We start from the raw sequence: 17,721 nt of genomic DNA, 5'->3' as shown, positions 1-17,721 counted from the left end.
CGTTGCTCTCCCTCTCTAGATAGCCACTTGATTTACATACATTCAGTCCCACTTGAAATTGTTGAGAATATTATCCCAAACTTGCTTAGAGAACACTTACTTCTGCTTTTTTTTGTTCAATACCTCTATCTTTTCCAGGATACATTCCCTAACTTGAAATCATTGGAATTGGATTGGTATGATACCAAGAATCAGACAAATGGTCGACTTTTTGGAGAGTTCTTTTGCAAACTAGAAGTTCTCAGATTGTACAGCAAAGATCATAAAGTGATAGCAGGCCCTTCGGTATTTGTTGAAGGATTACGCTCTCTTAAGGTTCTTTCCGTCAGTAATCTTTTCTTCAATAACGAAGGACAATACGCTGGGATGTTTGAACATTTGACAGAGTTGAATCTACAGAAAATGCCCAAGTTGATGCTTTTGTGGAAGGAAAACTCTGAACAAGGTAGGGCCCTCCAAAATTTGAAGAAACTAACAGTGTCAGAATGCGGCAGATTAAAAAATTTAGTGCCGTCCTCAATGTATTTCCGAAATTTAAACGCTTTGAGTGTACGGAAATGTCATGGGTTGATTAGTTTAGCGACTTCCTCGACAGTCAAAAGTTTGGTCCAACTCAAACAATTGTGTTTATATGAATGCAAAAGAATGAGAGAAATAGTCACAAACGAGGGAGCAGGTGAAGCAGGAGATGAGATTTGTTTCAATCAATTGAATGTTTTGTGGCTTTTTGATTTACCCAGTCTGAGAAGCTTCCACTTGGGTAATCGCACCATCAAATTCCCATCACTGAAAGATCTAGCTGTGTCAGGATGCCCGGAAATGAAGATCTTCTCTAATGGAGTCCTAAGCATGCCGAAGCTAAAGAGAGTTGGACTGGACGAAAACCAATGGTGGCCAAACAAAAGAGAACTATTACCAGAGGAAGATGTGAATAGCGCCATAAAAAGATTTTGGGAGGAAAACTATGATCCATGCGTGCAACAACTATTCATTGAGAAGGTAATGTTCTAATGCTTCTATTTTATTTAATTTTTAAAAGCATTTTCATTGGAGTAGACACAAGGAAAGTGGCATGCACTGTGGACCCAATGGTCACATCACATATCCTAATTTCTAAGGTAACATAAGGTTATTAAATATATGTGTAACACTTGCAATTCTTAATATTGCTTTGTCACTAATGGTCGCTAATAGGTACAATGGACTGGAATAGTAAATACCTTTATAAAAAAATATGATATACATTTAATTATTAAATATTAACAAGTAAAAAGTTCCCATAAAAAAAATAAATAAAAAGTTAAATTAGAGAATTCGTATGAAAGAATATAGCTAATTTAATTAAAATTTGTTAGGAGAATATCAAACCTAATTTAATCAGAGTTTGTTTGATATTGGATTTCTTTATGTATTAAATTAAAACAATGAGTTTAACTTAGTCTTAAGTTTGGCTTCAACTTTCTAAAAAAAAAATTAAATTAAATTTTATATATGTACTTATATATCTTCTATGGTGATGAAAATGCCTATGGTGATGCAAATGCTCATCTCTCCTATACGTAATCACAAAATGACATTACTTTTTTACTTAAGCATTGTATCATTCGCTTATATCACTGAATCACTGAAATAGAAACAAAAATTTTATCTTCTTAGTTTCTTATTTTTGCTTTTAAGGAATTTGGTTTGAAAAGTAATGATATTTGTTCATGTGCTTGTGGATCTTCTGACTTTGGTGTCAATTGCATGTATATTTGGTAGATAAGAAATTAATAATGAGATTGTTTATTTTATTATGATATAGTGTTGTGTTGTTTTGGAATTAATTTTCTTTCATCTCATTTTTCTGGATTAATTTTTCATTTGGGCCATTAATTTCAACCTCTTTTATTGTAGACTGATGCAAGCACAAGTGAGGCCGGAGAGGAAATTGGTGTTGATAACTTGAGGATGACTTAAAGGAAGATTGATCTTTTAATTTATTAATGACTCAATTCTAGAACATTAGAAATAATTTATATTGTAGTTATTCAATGCAGGTTCTATTGTTGAACATGTGATGTAGTGTGTGTTTGGATACCAATGAAAAATTAAAATTATTTTACTATTCAGCTTATTTTTGCTACTATTCATAGGTTCTACTGTATTATTTCAACTAACTTTTATTTTTATCTACAGTATTTTTATCTTTTACCTCTATTGGGGGGGGGGGGGTGATTTAGACTTTATTGGATTGGACCAAAAAGTTTGTCAGAATGTATTGGTGTGTTATGTATATGGTTGAGACTCGTATAGACTCATAGTAGCTTTGTCACAGGGCTTTGGAGCTAAGACAAGGCTATTATATAGTCCAAGAAATCATATGAAGTTTTATTAGTGCATTTTGTACTCATCCTTGCTCATCTTTAAGGAGTGAAAAACATATAGTAAGATCTCTAACTAATTTCACGAGAGCGAAAAACAAATACCTCTTACTCTGAAACTATGATAAACTATCAGTGGTATCAATATAGGAGATCGAGTTTGATGCCTTTATATGTAGGACCAAAGATTCATAAATAAAATTAGAACATTTACCCTATAAATAACAACTCTTTTAAGCCGTGTTGTATATATTTAGTTTCAAATTTTAATTATACACGCTTAAGAGGGAACCAGCTAAATGAGACCCATGTTAAAAAATGGCTTAATACAAATGGAGGTCAACCCATCATATTAGGTGAGTTTAGGTGCCTAACACCATCCCAAGTTTTTACCTATTGGTCTTCACTTAGGTGCCTCTCACCAAAACTCAACTCTTAATAGTGGGTCTCTCACAAACATGAAGGCCCACACCATGGTATTTACACATTTCTTAAGGATGAGTGCCAAATACCTATTTAGGCTACTTGCAAGACCAAAAGTATCTCAAAATAAAATAGGCATCACACGGTCACAGATATGTGAACTTCACGAGTATAGACCCCACATCCTTGTGTGAGACCTACTCTATGAAACAAGCTACAACCCAAGGGATGCTTTCACCTTCACAAGACTAAATTGTTTATAATAACTTTTTTTAATGGTTTATTTTACTTAAAAATTAAAAGTTGAATAAAAGTAAAACTATCCCTAGGCAAGATAAAATTCATAGGAAAAAAAACTATACTTTTTCTATTAAGATGAAATAAAGAGATCTTTACAGGCGAAGTCATCCTGTTAGTGTTTCAGTTTTCAGACCTAAAAAAAATTTGTTAATAATGAGCTCCTTTAAGGTGAGTCGACCTATTAGTGGTTCAGACCTTTTAAAAGTTTTAGTTGTTGTGAGCAAAATCATCACATTTGTACATCTTGTGGACTTGGAAAATGTTCTCAAGCAGACGTTGGGGCTACATGGAGAGGGCGTGGCTTAATATCTCTACCCCGAATGAATGTCAAAAACTGTCCAAGTAGCTCTTCCAATAGAGCTTGAACCACAAAAATGTGCCCAGCTGTACAGACCATAACTAATTTATTAGATGAAACAGAGTGAAGAACCTCATTTAAAAAAAAAAAAAAATACAAGTACAACGAAATGAACAAATAAGGAAATCATCAATTCCAATTGATAAAACAGATAATAGAACAAATAAGGAAATCATCAAATTCTAATTGATAAAACAGATAACAGGCTCAAATAGATGTAAAAAAACATCAAGAGGTAAGATACATAGAAATCAGCTTTGAGTATGCATTCACACTAATTGAAACCATGACCCCATTTTCTGTCTATAACATGTCCAATGGGTACTAGAAAAAGGTGACTGCAAAGTGTATTAGACTGTCAACAACAATATAGTCAAAGACGGGATCAAGATAGCAGTGGCAACGGCAATCCATGCAACGTCTTTGTCTAATACATTTTTAAAGTTCACACACACCCATTTGGGCTATTCTACTATATGAGTAAGCAGTCATCTAAAGCTTTTTTGCTAGGGAAATTCAAACCAATACTTACCCACCATCCCAGCTTATGGATGGAGAAAGTGTCATTTGGTCCAAAAGTTATTGGCTACAACAATTCTAAAACTTTGACTACAAATTCAACATGCTTTTAGGACATCACCAACTGGGAGAAACTTGCGATTGCAAATGCACAATTACAGTTAGTGGATGCTTTTAGATGTAATAACAAAAGCTTTGTAGAGTGTCATCGTGTACTCACTATGTACTTCTCGCATTGGAACAAATTGTACGATGTCATGCGTTGCCACACGACTTGTAGAGCTCTCTAATCGTCTTCCATCATCAGCATCGAGCACCTGCCAAAAATTAAAATATATTAGTCATTCAAGTGAAAACTATAAAAGCTAAATTTCCACCATTCATTGTACAAAATAATTGAAATAAAGCAATTCAAAAGAGTCTTAAAGGCTAAAAGGCCATTATATACAAGAGTATACCTCCATTTGCGTAAAATCAGCTCCTCCCACTCCTACTATGAGAATTGATAGTGGAAGATCAGATGCTTTGACCAGAGTATTTTTTGTTTCTTGTAGGTCTGTAAGGACTCCATCCTAGAGAGATGACATTTTATTTAATTAACAAATGAAAAATTGACGGAAAGAGAGATAAAATAAAGTAACATTTTTATTCAAGAGAGCTTCGTGTATACATCCTTTGCATATAAAGCCTCTCATTTTCAATGAAAGTTGTAATTTATAATAAATAAAATCAACTAAAATAGACATTTTCTAATTTTTCTTTTCCTTTTATTAACTATGTTATTAAAACGTCTCGTTCCCTCTGGGTCACTCTGTATCCTAGAGCACGTAGAAGCCTCAAGCTTATTGTTTGCCTACGAGATTCTAACCTTTCCAGGTCTGGTCAATAACTGTGGTATGGGTTTTTCTTTTTTTCTTTTCTGTTGATTTCTTTTGAGTCCTTCACTGCGTCTAGGGTATTTTATTCTGGTGGATAGTTTTCTTTTGGTGTTTTTTGACGGAATCAGAATTGGAGGAAATGTGGAAGATGTTCCGTTATTGCAAGAGGAGGGGGTGAAATGGTGATTAAATCAAAGGAAGTGGTTTACTCCTAGAAGCAAGCTCAATTTGATGTGCTAGCAAAACTTCAGATCAATAAGGATTACAATAAGGAAGCTTTTAAAGCTACTGTCAGATGTTTGTGGCCATTTTTTAGAAGGAGAATGATATGGAGGAGATTATAGCTAAAGGCCCCTAGTCTTTTAATAAACGTCTCATCCTTCTGAGGTTCCAGAAACTATGACATCTTCTTCTACATCCTGATACGTCCCAGTGATGTGAAGTTCCGCGATGCTTAGTTTTAAATTCGTGTTTTTAATATTAAAACCAGACATGGCTGCAAGCAGTGGCATTGAGACAAAAAATCCAAGACTCTGCACGACATAATCTTCATTCCCAATGTGAAACCACAATGCCAAAAAATCGGGAAGTAGACAGAGATGCCATTGTTTTCAGGGATGATTTGGAACTGGTTTTGCCATTGACTAAGTTGAACCTGCTGGAAACACATGAAGCTGTGGTCCCAGTAGCACAGGTAATGGTCCACCAGGCTTTTCAGGATGACAAGGGTAAATGGCTTCGGAGGTTGATCCCTACGCTCATGGGGATAACAGCTCATCTGATTTGAAAGTAAGACCACCTAATTCAAATTCAACCCTTGTAACTAACTCTGAAAGTAAGACCACCTAATTCAAATTCAACCCTTGTAACTAACTCTGAAAGTAAGACCACCTAATTCAAATTCAACCCTTGTAACTAACTCTGAAAGTAAGACCACCTAATTCATATTCAAACCTTGTAACTAACTCAAAGAAGTGTATCGATAAAGATAATGGGGGAATTTTTGGATGAGTCAACTTTACAAGAGAGTTGTGATACAGGTAGAGATAATGATATGACTTTTGTAGTGGATTGGGGTCAGTCCATAACTTTACAAAATTTGGACCTAGCTGATGGGAATTGGATTGCCTCATCAAAAGTAACTAATAAAGAAGATGAAAATTGTGAGATGTATGTTGTTGATAACGTTCCATACTCAAACTGATATTGACAAAGATGATCCAGTGACTGCAAAAAAGAGAGTTGTGAAGGTGTGTAATACATAAGCTCAAATTTCCACTATTTGAGCTGGATAAATTTCCTCTAAATCCAAGCAATTCTAGAGGACAGCTTAAGCTAAGAACTTTCATGGAGGGTAGTAAGGTTGAAGAACATGCCCCTTTTTTGCAGTCACTATTTTAGAGGATATTTCCATTATTTATTTAAGCTTTCATACTATATCTTTTTTGTTAGTGTTCCTCTAGAATGTAATTGTGCTGCTCTAGCTCTTGCTAGTGTTGCGAAAAAGAATGAGCCAGCCTCTGTTTGGTTAGAACATGCCCCTTTTTCTTTTTCCCATGTACAACGTGAATTTCAATAAATAAAGTCTAATATCATTTCCTTTGAAAAAAAAAAGTAGACATTCTCTTTACTGTAATAATGAGCAAATAAAAGTACTTGTCGTTGTTGTATGAGATGGACTAGCTAGCAATTTGTGCAGCTTTGTTGATCACTTGGCCAAATAAAGTGGGTCCTGCCAGAGAAACATTATGTAGAGCACTTGAATAAGCAGCCATGATGCCTTCAACTCCTTCAACCTATTGATAAATAAAAGAAATTAAATAATTCATCCCAAAAAAAAAATTGGTTACTTAAAGAATTTAATGCAGTGTTCAGATTCTTATCAACTTATACTCGACAGTTGTTAACTTACAACACATGAGAGATGCATCTTATGGTACCATCAATCATTTTCTAAGATATCTAATCTTCTGGTTATGATGCAAAACATATGATGTTCCAAAGTGTATTAGGTGATAACTCAATCTGTTTAATTTGCATCAAGGGCCTCTGAACTTTCTCAAATCTCTTGGGGACAAAACTCAGTATTTGGGGTTTTTGAATGTGTTGCTAGCTGTAAGTGGGGTCTTTGAACTTTCAAAAAAAAAAAAAAAGAGATTGGTTGAAAATGATGGTGATGTAGAAAATGGGAAATCCTAAGCAACAATCTATTAAAAGTAGTAAAAGGAGAGAGAGAGAGAGAGAGACATGTGTGTGCAGTATAAAGAAGATAAATATTTTCAGACAATATGACAGCCAGATTCTTCAAAAATTAAGCAAATCAAAGCATTATAAAGTCAGTTCCTCTCACCTTAAAGGCACTTGCACTTCCATTCAAGTTAAAACAATGCGATGTGGTCCCATCACATGTTCTTCCTCCAAAGCCCTAAGCAGGAAAGCGCCTATCAGAATCATAAAACTGAATGACCTCCCCAACCTCCAATATAGCCTGCAAGTTTAATATATTAAGTAGACAATTACTTCATCAATCAATGATGAATTCTTTGAAGTATATGCTAACAGAAGACCCCCTATGTAATGGAGATCAAACTTCTTCCCATTGAACAAAGCAGGGTGTTCAATATACTTTTGGCATATTTTAGGACCAGTCTCCATATGACGGATGATGGTGGATAAATTATCAGTTACAGTTGTATCAATGGTTCATGCCATATTCCAAGGTTTTAAGATCCACAGATTGTCAAGCCCATCTCTTTTGCGTACATAATAGTCACCAATAACTTGAGACAGATGAGTTTCAAGATTATAAGTAGGCTGCAACCATTCAGGAGATCCATAGGCCTGTTAGAACAAAAAAGATCTGAAGTTAATCATCTTCTCACAGAGGAAAAACAAGCCTTATTTTTGTCTTTGACTTGATTATCCAAGCATGCCATAATGCCTTAGTTACATGGCAGCTCTTCAAAAGAGAAGTAGGCAATTTAATCTAAAACTGATGACAGGCAAAGATCAGTTCATTCAAAGAGTATTGACGCTAGCATTCACATGCAAAGTGAGCTTTTCCTAACCTTGTGAACAGTCTCTGCCAAATGATGTTTCATGACAAGACAAGCCTCAAAACGAAATTGGTTTATATATTGCTGATCTGTTATTCCAGCAGCCTTTTTCATATCCTCATCTACCTGGGTACTTGTCCATACAATATCAGCATCCTTTGGTTCAGATACTGTAAGCAAAACAAATCATAAAAGAAAACTTTCAGAAAAGAAAAAACCATAATTGAAAAAAACCATCAAAACAACAAATATGAAATAAATTGTTGTCAACCAAAGCTGACACACCAAAAAATACACCTAAGTTTTGCTTATCAGTGTAGTAGAGGATGCAGATAACTGCTACTAAACTGGAAATACTTATCGTATTCCTAATAAGATATTACATACTAAACACAACTATGAAAGAATATAAATTGATTAAATGAAGTCATACATAAGGGAGTCTGAAAGCAATGAAACACAACACATACTGATAACAAACTCTGAACGTGTCAAAAACTCTTCTACACGAGGTAAATCAGTGTACACATGTAAAGGAGACCCATCAGTATGATGTATACTTCTAGTGGTAGAAGACTGTACAGATGGAGAAATCAAACTTTTCGATTGCAACTTCTGACAGTGCTTCTCGTACTCCTGAAGGATTAATGTCACATAAGACTTGGCAAGAAGACACAGTTTGAATGAATAAAAACAGTGAATCACAATTTAAGATAGAAATCAGAGACAATACTTTTATAAAAAATTCTGCAGCGTATGGAACCAAGCTGAAAGTCTGGCAGAACGTTGTTTGTCCTCCCCAATACCAAAAAGAAAATCGCGAGTGCATTCATCTCCTTTTTGAACATTCTGGGTTGGCCATAATATAGAAAAGCAGAAAAAAGATAACCAGGAATTATTAATGGCAATAATTCTGCTAGTACCATTGGATTTACAACAAAGGAAAAGCTGCATCAAACAAAATGAATATGATGCCTCCACATGCGTTTATATGCACCAAGTGCATAAGGATCATATAGGTGTTTACATAAATCACACATGAAAAATCATGTGGAGAGAAATTACAAAGTTCATCTACAAATTAACAAAATAGTCTCTGCAACAAAGCAGAAAATTAAAATGAAGGATTAAAAGACAACCTCACAGCTGATGCCAAATTCCCCTCTGGTATGAAGAGAAAAGGAGCTACCCTGAAATTTGGCTCATCATTATGCCGCAATGCTGAACCTAGTTCATCCATCACATACCTAAAAAGAAATCAGAAACAAAGAATCAGCACTTCAAATTATCCCAAAAAGAAAAGTTCATCAATCCTTAAATGCATACCATACAGAGGTTTCATCAATCTTTTCCTCATCTGCAAGCCTATATGTCATCAAATATAGCCACATAGCACTTATAATGCGATCAATAACAGGCTCCTCAGCAGTCCATTCAGGAAGATGCGGCTGAAGCACTGAATCAATCACATGCTTGCCAGTATCTAATATTTTTGATACATTGACACCATTCAGTTCAGAAAGCTTAGGAAGAGATTCAAGAATATCTATGGCACTTTCCCCAAGGGGCCCAGGAATATCCACCTGCAAAACAATTTAATTTCTATAGAACCACAATTTTTCCAGGTTGCCTTCAACAGAATCATCTCTGCATATATAGGATTGTAGCTATATCAAACATAACTACCTCCAAAGACTGTAAGCAGGGAAATTCCTTCAGGACTTCCAACAAGACAGCAACAGAATTCTGTTCCAAAGGATTCCCCCAAATATTCAAGTATGATAGAGAGGGCAACTCAACAGGTGAAAAAGCCTGAAAAAAACAAAGGGGAATTAGGAAAAGATCAGCAATGACCGCTCCATCAGACTAACCAATCACATAAAATCAAACTCAGTCCCTTTTTCTTCAAATTGGTATGCAAATATCAAAACTATGTCAGTGAAGTAAATACAAGGCAACCCCATTGCAATATTCCAGATTTCAAAATTCTTATCTACCTAATAGTTGCTGATAAAATAAAACATATAAACAAAGAAGAATCACATGAAGGAAGTACTGCCCGAACCTTATTGATCAAATTATGAATACATCTATCCGAAAGGTCAAGAGAGGAAACACTCTCCAATTGATGGTCACCCTCATGGATACTGCCCGGATTATCCTTTCCATACACTCCTCCACAGAAACCCAATGCCCATGCACCAAATTTAGCGGTGAAACGCGAGTTGTAAATTTCAAGTCTTGGCAGTCCTTGAAGAACTCTATTCTCCAGCTGACTATCACTGGAAAAAGAATACACCAGACCACTCTTAATATAAAACCACTCAGTTAAAGCACAAGTGCATAACAGTAACAATTTTCCAAGTATTAGGAACACATACCAATTTTTAACAACTGGGTTATTGTTCAACCAAAGAGCCCTTAGCTGTTCGAATTTAGTAACTTCCCGAGCAATTATTTCCACATTCTCAAGCTTGTTCCCACACAAGCTAAGTGCAAGTAAACCCTAATGCATAGCAAAACATATAGACACCCAAAATTCAAACAACGCCACATCCTGCTAATATTATGAAAATTTCTCAAATAACATGTAGGCTGTAAAAGTTAAAGCCTAACGCAGTAGCCAAGAAAAAAAGACTGTCACACCGGAAATCTACTAGATAAATCAAGGGACAAGAACGTGTCATCATCAATGTCAAGCTCCTCAAGCTCCAGCCACCTGACTGCACCATCTCCATTCTCTTTTGCACCATGAATTACACTTTCCATTGCTTCAAAAACGCTCAATTTGGTACCATTTTGATGTGAAATTCCATCAACAACTTCCTCAGTCTCTTCTTCAGCATTGGAATTCAAATCAACATCGACACACATCAAAGCAGCCATCCTCTCAGCCAATCCTGAAACCTCCTGCAACTGTTTATAAAATGAGTCAATTACCACAGTCACTTACAAATACCCAATTGAAAAGTTAATAAATTTCAATCAGAGTTTGCAAAAACGAATTAAAAAGAGAGAGAATGGCAATGTATGAATGGTGTTTGAAAGTAGAGAGTGAGGTACCTGTTTGTAGGCATCTGAGAGGCGAAAAGTCCAGGCATGGTCGATGAGAAAGACATGGGATTCCTTAGACATGTCCGAGGAGGTGAGTAGGAGGCGCCTTTGACGGCCATCTGAAGTGGGCTCGATAGAGAAGTGGGCTCCGCCGTCAAAGGTCTCCGAGGTGAGCTTCTGGAACAGTTGGAAGTGCAGTGACTGAGGTAGCCCTGACGCCGCTAGTAACAGCCAGTGAACTTTCACGAAGTCTGAGTACCTCGTTATTCTCTTGCCCCCATCCCCATCCCCAGCCATTGCAGTTAAGTTATGGTCACTCTCAATCTCAATCTCTAGGAATTGTCTACAAGTAGAAGAAGAAGGTGGCCTTGCCCTTTTCACTCGCTTCACTAGAGATACGGTAATAGGCCTATTATTATTATGATTATGAATAAAAAGACTCTAAGCATTCACATTTGCGTGAATTATTATTAGGGCATTAATCATGATTTCAAATTTAATAAGAGAAAGCCAGTGGGGTTGGCCGAGTAGTTGGGCATTCGGTCTTTAAGTGACTGTCTTGAGTTTGATTCGGTCTTAAAATGACTGTGTTGAGTTTGATTAGGAGTCCCTTAGTTCAAGTCCACGCACCGGTACTTTGAAAAAAAAAAATTTCTCTGGACCAGCGATTTATCTTGGACCCACCTGTCATGAAAAAATACCCTAAAATTCAAATTTCTTATAAGCCCAATGGTGTTCAACAAAGCTGGAGCCCAGCCCGTTCCTTTGAAACAACAGAGAGGGAAACAACATGTTTCGGGGCAACCTAGTCTCTCGAGGCTGGGGTATATCTATCTATATCCACCCCAATTTATGGGATGAATGCCATATCTTTACATATGGGGTAACAGACTTGTGATATAATTATATATCGGACAAATTCTTTTAGAGACGCATCAAAATGTCACATTATTTCTATATTAAGGGAAGTGTGAACCTATCATAGGTCAAATAAAATGAGATTAAAAAAAATTATACCCGAACTCACCACAAAATATAAGACGATGTGAGATTTTGTTATGTTTCTAGTATTTCTCTAATGGGACATAAGAATGTGATTTCAAAATGCATACATCAAGCTTAGAGAGTCATGTGTTTGAGCTTAGCACACCTCTTTAGAGACCGCCTTAGCATATGAATAAGGGATAGCATAGAGTTGGGATGAGGTGAAATCAAGGGTGCCCTATATATCCTCATCACCCAATCCCCAATTTGGATGAGAAAAACCTATGAAAGACAAGTTAGTTCTAAGATAGGTTTTGAGATATTTCGTTATCACATATAAGTTAGCTAAAATATAAATGAGGCATAGATGAAACAAAAACTAGAGAGGCAATCCTAAAAGCTTTATGAGAGAGAGAGAGAGAGAGAGAGAGAGAGAGAGAGAGATGAATTTTGGGGATGGTAATTGAATATGTACAATATGTATTATTTTTATTTTTTTTGGGCAAGGCAAGGCAACCAAAATCTGTCCCCACCCTATCTCCTCATCAAAATTGTGAAAAATTTTGCACAATATGGGGGCAAAACAAGTGAAGGAGGGCAAGAAATTTTTGCCACCCTTGCATCTTATCTTGGTTGATGCAAGGATTAAAGCCTAATTGACCAAATTTTCCATCATAATTAGCTTGATTTGGGAAAGTGATTTTTTCACATTCGTACTAGTTAAATTAGTATTAATGCTCCTTAAATACCTTTGACTAGGTTTGTGCGTGTTCACTAATGAGGCAAATTTCTCTTCCTAAGACCATATATTCATCCATACTTATTATATCTTCCATGACTTGAAAATCTACATTCCTCAACATACTAGGAGTATATAATAGTGAATTTTCTTGGAGTTGGTTTTGTGGTTTTTCCTTTAGGAGAGGGCTTCCCACATTTATAGGCTTGTAAAGTTATTGAGAACCTTTTTCATGTCATGTGTCACAATTTTATTGGCACCCCACACTACATCAACATTATCTCATAGAAGAAAGAAATAATGGGTTTTGGGTTAAATCTCTTTAAGCCCAAAAAGTCCAAATTTTAATTAACTACATGGATCATGCTTTCTTTCCAAGAATCCATATATTCTTGGATTGGGGTCATGGCCCATGACCTCTCCGCTGCAGGGGGTGGGCTCATGACCCACATCTCAATATTAGCTCTATACTATTTAATCCAATGGTGATTTTAGTTTTTTTATTTTATTTTGGGGTAGTTATTACAAAACTCAAATTATACAAAATATAATATATAAAAAAAGGAACTTGAATATATCAACATCACACACACACGCACACAAAGTTTTACCATTCCTTCTACTAATAAAATTAAAAGGCAAAAAGGAACTAAAGAAAAATAAAGTGAAAATTGAGAATGCTAAGATAAAAGTAATAAAGTGGGAGAAGATTTTGAGATACTAATATAGAAGAGAGAGAGAGATATGATACTACAACTACAAGCCGAGCGGCCAGATACAAGTGTCGTTGAGGAAAACTCATGGCCATAGTATCTCACTTGGTATTAGTTTTTAGGAAAAACGAAATTAGAGATTATTTTTATAGAATGAGTTGAACAAGTTACAAATTTAAATGACTAGGGATTTTTATTTTTTGTTTTTGAATGGTCTTTTGGTTAAAAATTTTGTTCATTTGTTGTTGTTTGGCCTGTTCATTTTGTTGTTTAGGCTATTTTTGTTGTTATTTGGGTTAATTTTTATTAATCTTATTTGGGGGCTTTTATTTTTATATATTTTTTGTTTAAAGGGTTGAAGATTATGTTTGGGTGGCCGAGATTACTTTTGTTGAACCCAAATTCTTGGAATACTCAAGTCAGAGTGTTTAATACATTTTTTTTAGGGTAGATGTACTCATGCTTCATCTTACCGTTGGATGTATAAACTTGTCTCATTTTGCTGCCAGTGTTCATGATTGGACTTGTGTCATTTTTATTAATATATTTTTGCCAAATTTATAAACTATTATTATCTCTAGACTCAAAATAAGTCATTGTTCCTCCACCTTCAAATTTATGATTACCTAACCGCTGAATGCAAGTTACTTTATTGTTATTTTTGGATTTAACTTACCTCCAGTACTTTTTTAACTGGAATCTCATTTTGTTTTAATGAGAAACTGTCACATCACTCACTAACTAAATAAAAGGTGAAGATTAAAATCAACTACTACTTGCCATTGTATATTTAAAGCAACTGGAGATGTTAAGTTAAAAAAATACTGAAAGTAAGCCAAACTCATTATTTTTACCACTAAATGTGCATAACTTCACTAATACTTTACTATTAAACACATGCTATTTAATTTATTTACTTTTCTTTGATATCAGATATACATTCCATTTATCGCACTACCCAATACACCTTACTTTGTTTTAATTCATCATTAAATCCATGCTATTACGATCTTCACTTAATGTTAAATAAATAACAAAGTTATTTTTATTCATGCGTTAGGCTTTGTTTCTTATTTAAGCTTAAAAATGCAATTGAAACCATTGGTCTTCTTCGAGTCAATGTTGAGTTTTTAATTTCACTACCAAAAACAATCTCGCACCTAGTTAGAACAATAGCATTAGATGTGTTAAATGATAAAGTTTTGGCACGTAGAATACAAAACACCAAAGGACCACATACATCAAATATGTCAAATGCTAACAAAAAAAAAATGGTTGAAGGGCATACTATTTTTTTACGTAGTTTTTAATTATATATTCTCTTCTCTCTCGTAGTTAGTTCTCCACTCTTCCTCTGGACTCTCTTTTTTCTCTACCTCTCTTTCTCTCTTTCCTTTTCCTTAATATCTTTCACAGTCATCTTTCTCTCACTCTCAGCTTCTTACCATGCGATCGATGCCGCCAACCTCACTCTTTGGTTTTTGGGTTGATTTTGATCTTTTTTTGGTTATTTTGGGTTAATGTAATATTGGTTTTTTGGGTTGGTGGTTTCGGTTTGCTTTTAGTGGGTTGGGCTGGTAGTGGTTGGTTGATTTTAGGTTGTTTTTACGGTAGCTAGTGGTGGTTAGGTTAATTTTGGGTGATGTTTGGTTGATTTTGGTGGTGGTGGTGGTTTGCACTTTTTGCAATAGTGGTGAGTTGTGGGGGTGGGTTGTGGATGGTAGTTGGGTTTTGTATTTTTTTTTTTTTTGAATTTATTTTTTATAATAGTAGGCTTTTTTAAAGGATATTTAATGTGTTGTAATGATAAAATAGAATTAAGGATATTTTAATGTATTGTAACAATAAAATAGAATATGAGATGAATGATGTATTGAATGTGATGTTAAAAGAGTGAAGTTGCCTTTTTGGTGTGTCAAAGTAACTTTTCGTTTTTGTTTTATTTTATCTTTGGACACAGTGTATGTCACCCCTCCTCTAATGACTAACAGATGGCATGCACCCCAACAGAAGTGGTATCAATCAATACATTCATATTGTAATTTATCAAATTTTCTCAACAAAAAAAAAAGTTATTTCTCGACTAAAATAAACTGGTGTAGAGGGGGAAATAAATTATTAAAATAATAACATAAAACCGAGAGGGACATAAAAACAAATCAAAATTTTGAGAATAAAAAATGAATGAGTGGATTATATCCAAAGAGTAATGTGGGGTCCGGTGGGGGTATTTACAAAGCGTTGGATGGTGGCCTCCAATGTCAAATGAGATGAGATGCAGAGAAAGGAGAAAAATGAAAAATGAAAAATCTCACTTCTTCTAGTTTTATAAGGGTTGGAGCCTTTGATAAGCAAGAAGCCAATGTTGTAATTCTTGCGGATGATTCTTTGAAGCAATAATTCCATAAGCAAATACATGAGACTCTTTTACTTTCAAGCTCCAAAGAAGACTGAAACTAACCCCACTTTCATTGACTAGTAATTGATAGCTGTCAGGTTCGCAGAATGACCGATGAAATTAACTGAATCCACTCTCGTGACATGATCGAAGTTCGATTCACCACTTTAAGGAAAGAGATGAGACTGTCTATCCGTCTGTTTTACACATACGAGAAATCACTCACTGACGGACAAGAGGTGTCGACAATGTGAGCTTTATTGCCTGGCTTTCGGCCTTCTTAATCCAACTTCATTACTCTTTGAGACTACAGACTACTTGTGCTTGGTTTAGGATATCCTCCATTCTGAAAAGCTTTCTACTCAAGTGAGGAAAGCCTAATTTAGAATCCTTTTTCATAGCCTTTTTGCCCAAATGAGAGATCCATTCTCAGGGGAATCGTAGGCTTCAAATTGATTCATCAACAGAGGGTGCCTTTCAAGGAAAAAGTCATGACACCGCATTTTCCCACTCCCTCATCTGTCTCATAGATGAGTAAGGCTGGCTAAAGCACCAAAACAAAGAGTTAGTAAGAGAATGCCACCAGGATAAAGATAAAAAGGATTCCAAAATTCTTGAGCAACACAGGAAATTGGCCTTTTGTCCTTTTTAACCATGCATTCGTTTAGGTTTAGCTCAACTTGGCCCTGCCTCCTTTTCTCCTAGACTTCTTGGAGCTAGACCAAAACTCATTCGCATCTCCTGTCCAAGTGAGAATCTTTCTTCCTGCCTCTCCAGCTCCCATTTTAACTTATCTTTCTTCTGTCATTGGGGATGGTAGGAATTAAGGGGCGAGTAGGTTTAATGCTAGCTTTGTTGCCTTGGCATTGGCTGATTAAAGACATCCTCGCAAAGGCGCCATCTTTCTTAAGTAATGAATTGGCATTTTTTGTAAATGTTGGGCTGGGCCGCCTGCCGTTACACTAGGCCCAAAGATTTCTAGATCAAGGAGTTGAGACCGGTCCAAGAGCAAACCTCCTTGGTCCGGCTTGTGCGCAAACAATGCCCCTGTTAATCAGGCTTTGATCATATGCCCATGGCAGGCAGAACTATTATGTTAATTACGACAAACAGACATAATAAAGATAATAATAATAAATTCCTTTATGATTCAGACAGAAGTAAGCAATGGGCTTTGATAAGGAATGTCTGTTTTATGAAAACAACAACAAGAGAATAGGTATTGAATGAATAACATTAAGCTTAAAGGAAATAAATGTCAGTCTACCGTGCTAAGTTATGTTGCCAAGTCTAAGTCAAGAAGGGGAATCACCTCTTCAATGCGATTAACCTCTCTGAAGAAGAAGTTAACTACTTTAAAGGGGCGGGCCTGAGTGACTCGTGTTCAATGAGGTCTTTCCTTGTTACCAGAGAGCATGGGTTGAAGAGGGAGAGGGAGATTGACCTATTCGGTGCATGCCTACCACTCTGTTCTTTCTGTTTTCTTTTACTTCTCCTCTCTATTCATTAATTCTTTCCTTTCTTTCTTTTCGTTTTTACTCTCCTTTTTTTTTATTTTCTCTTATTCTTTCTCTCTTTTCTTCTCGTTTTCTTGCTCTCACTGTCTTTGTGATTCTAGCAATTATATCCTAGAGGTTGCCGTCCTCCTTCGCCGTGCACAGCAAAGGCTCCTTATATAGTGCTAGTCAGGCTTGTCTTTTACCATTTTAGCCCTTAACCGTTTTTGTCTGGTGTGGATGTCCTTACTGACCATCACTGACTGGTCCGTCACCCAGCCAGCGCCACTTACCTGCACTGGTCGCGCCACTCCACCTCACCAGACAAAGAAGGCTCTTTTTTTTGCTTGCTTGCCGTGACACTCTTACCTGTCACGGTGTAAATACTCTCCTTCTCTCCGTACCTCATGACATGCACCTAGTGGTTCTAACTCAGTTTT

The 17,721-nt window shown here is 35.9% G+C and overlaps 1 protein-coding gene and 1 pseudogene across 3 annotated transcripts in view; one reads left to right on the top strand and one right to left on the bottom strand.

Moving 5' to 3' along the window:
- Positions 1-2,128, top strand: part of LOC142642908 (uncharacterized) — a 104,886-nt gene extending 102,758 nt beyond the window's left edge. For all 3 annotated transcript variants that reach the window (XM_075817349.1, XM_075817350.1, XM_075817351.1), the window contains 2 exons: positions 139-999; positions 1,897-2,128. In XM_075817349.1, the coding sequence (XP_075673464.1) occupies positions 139-999; positions 1,897-1,959 (924 nt within the window). In that variant the 3' untranslated portion in view covers positions 1,960-2,128. The remainder of the gene's footprint in view (positions 1-138; positions 1,000-1,896) is intronic.
- Positions 2,129-3,154: 1,026 nt separating this feature from the next.
- Positions 3,155-11,347, bottom strand: LOC142642232 (uncharacterized; annotated as a pseudogene).
- Between the last annotated feature and the right edge of the window lie 6,374 nt (positions 11,348-17,721).

This window comes from Castanea sativa, chromosome 7 (genome assembly GCF_040712315.1).
Source record: "Castanea sativa cultivar Marrone di Chiusa Pesio chromosome 7, ASM4071231v1".
In the NCBI taxonomy this organism is placed as follows: Eukaryota; Viridiplantae; Streptophyta; class Magnoliopsida; order Fagales; family Fagaceae; genus Castanea; species Castanea sativa.
The sequence above is the reverse complement of the archived record's forward strand: the minus strand, read 5'-3'. Positions and strand labels throughout refer to the sequence as shown.